General features: G+C 60.3%; 1 protein-coding gene across 1 annotated transcript in view; it reads right to left on the reverse strand.

The window, feature by feature from the left end:
• Window positions 1-257, reverse strand: part of CRYBA1 (crystallin beta A1) — a gene marked incomplete at its 5' end in the record, with an annotated part of 2981 nt that extends 2724 nt beyond the window's left edge. The window contains one exon of the mRNA XM_010165959.1: window positions 122-257. Within this exon, the coding sequence (XP_010164261.1) occupies window positions 122-257 (136 nt within the window). The remainder of the gene's footprint in view (window positions 1-121) is intronic.
• Between the last annotated feature and the right edge of the window lie 43 nt (window positions 258-300).

Consider the following 300-nt stretch of genomic DNA (forward strand, 5'->3'; position numbering starts at 1 on the left):
CATGCCTGGCTTCCCCCAGCTGAGCAGAGCAAGGACAGCCAGTCCCACTCCATGCTCAGGCTCTCCTCACCCCACCAGCCCCCATGGGAAATCATCCCCAGCGCTGGCCCCGGGTACTCACGCGCCACACTCCACCTTCAGGGAGCGGATGTTGTCGAAGCCGCACTCCATAATGTTTGGACAGGCTGAAGTGAACTCCATCCTCTTGCCCTGGAAGTTTTCTTGGTCGTACACGGTGATCTGGAACAGAGAGCGAGCTGCCTAGTTGGGAACTGCCCGGCAGCGGCCCCAGACGATTCA

This window comes from Antrostomus carolinensis, unplaced genomic scaffold (genome assembly GCF_000700745.2).
Source record: "Antrostomus carolinensis isolate BGI_N321 unplaced genomic scaffold, ASM70074v2 scaffold21934, whole genome shotgun sequence".
Taxonomy (NCBI): Eukaryota; Metazoa; Chordata; class Aves; order Caprimulgiformes; family Caprimulgidae; genus Antrostomus; species Antrostomus carolinensis.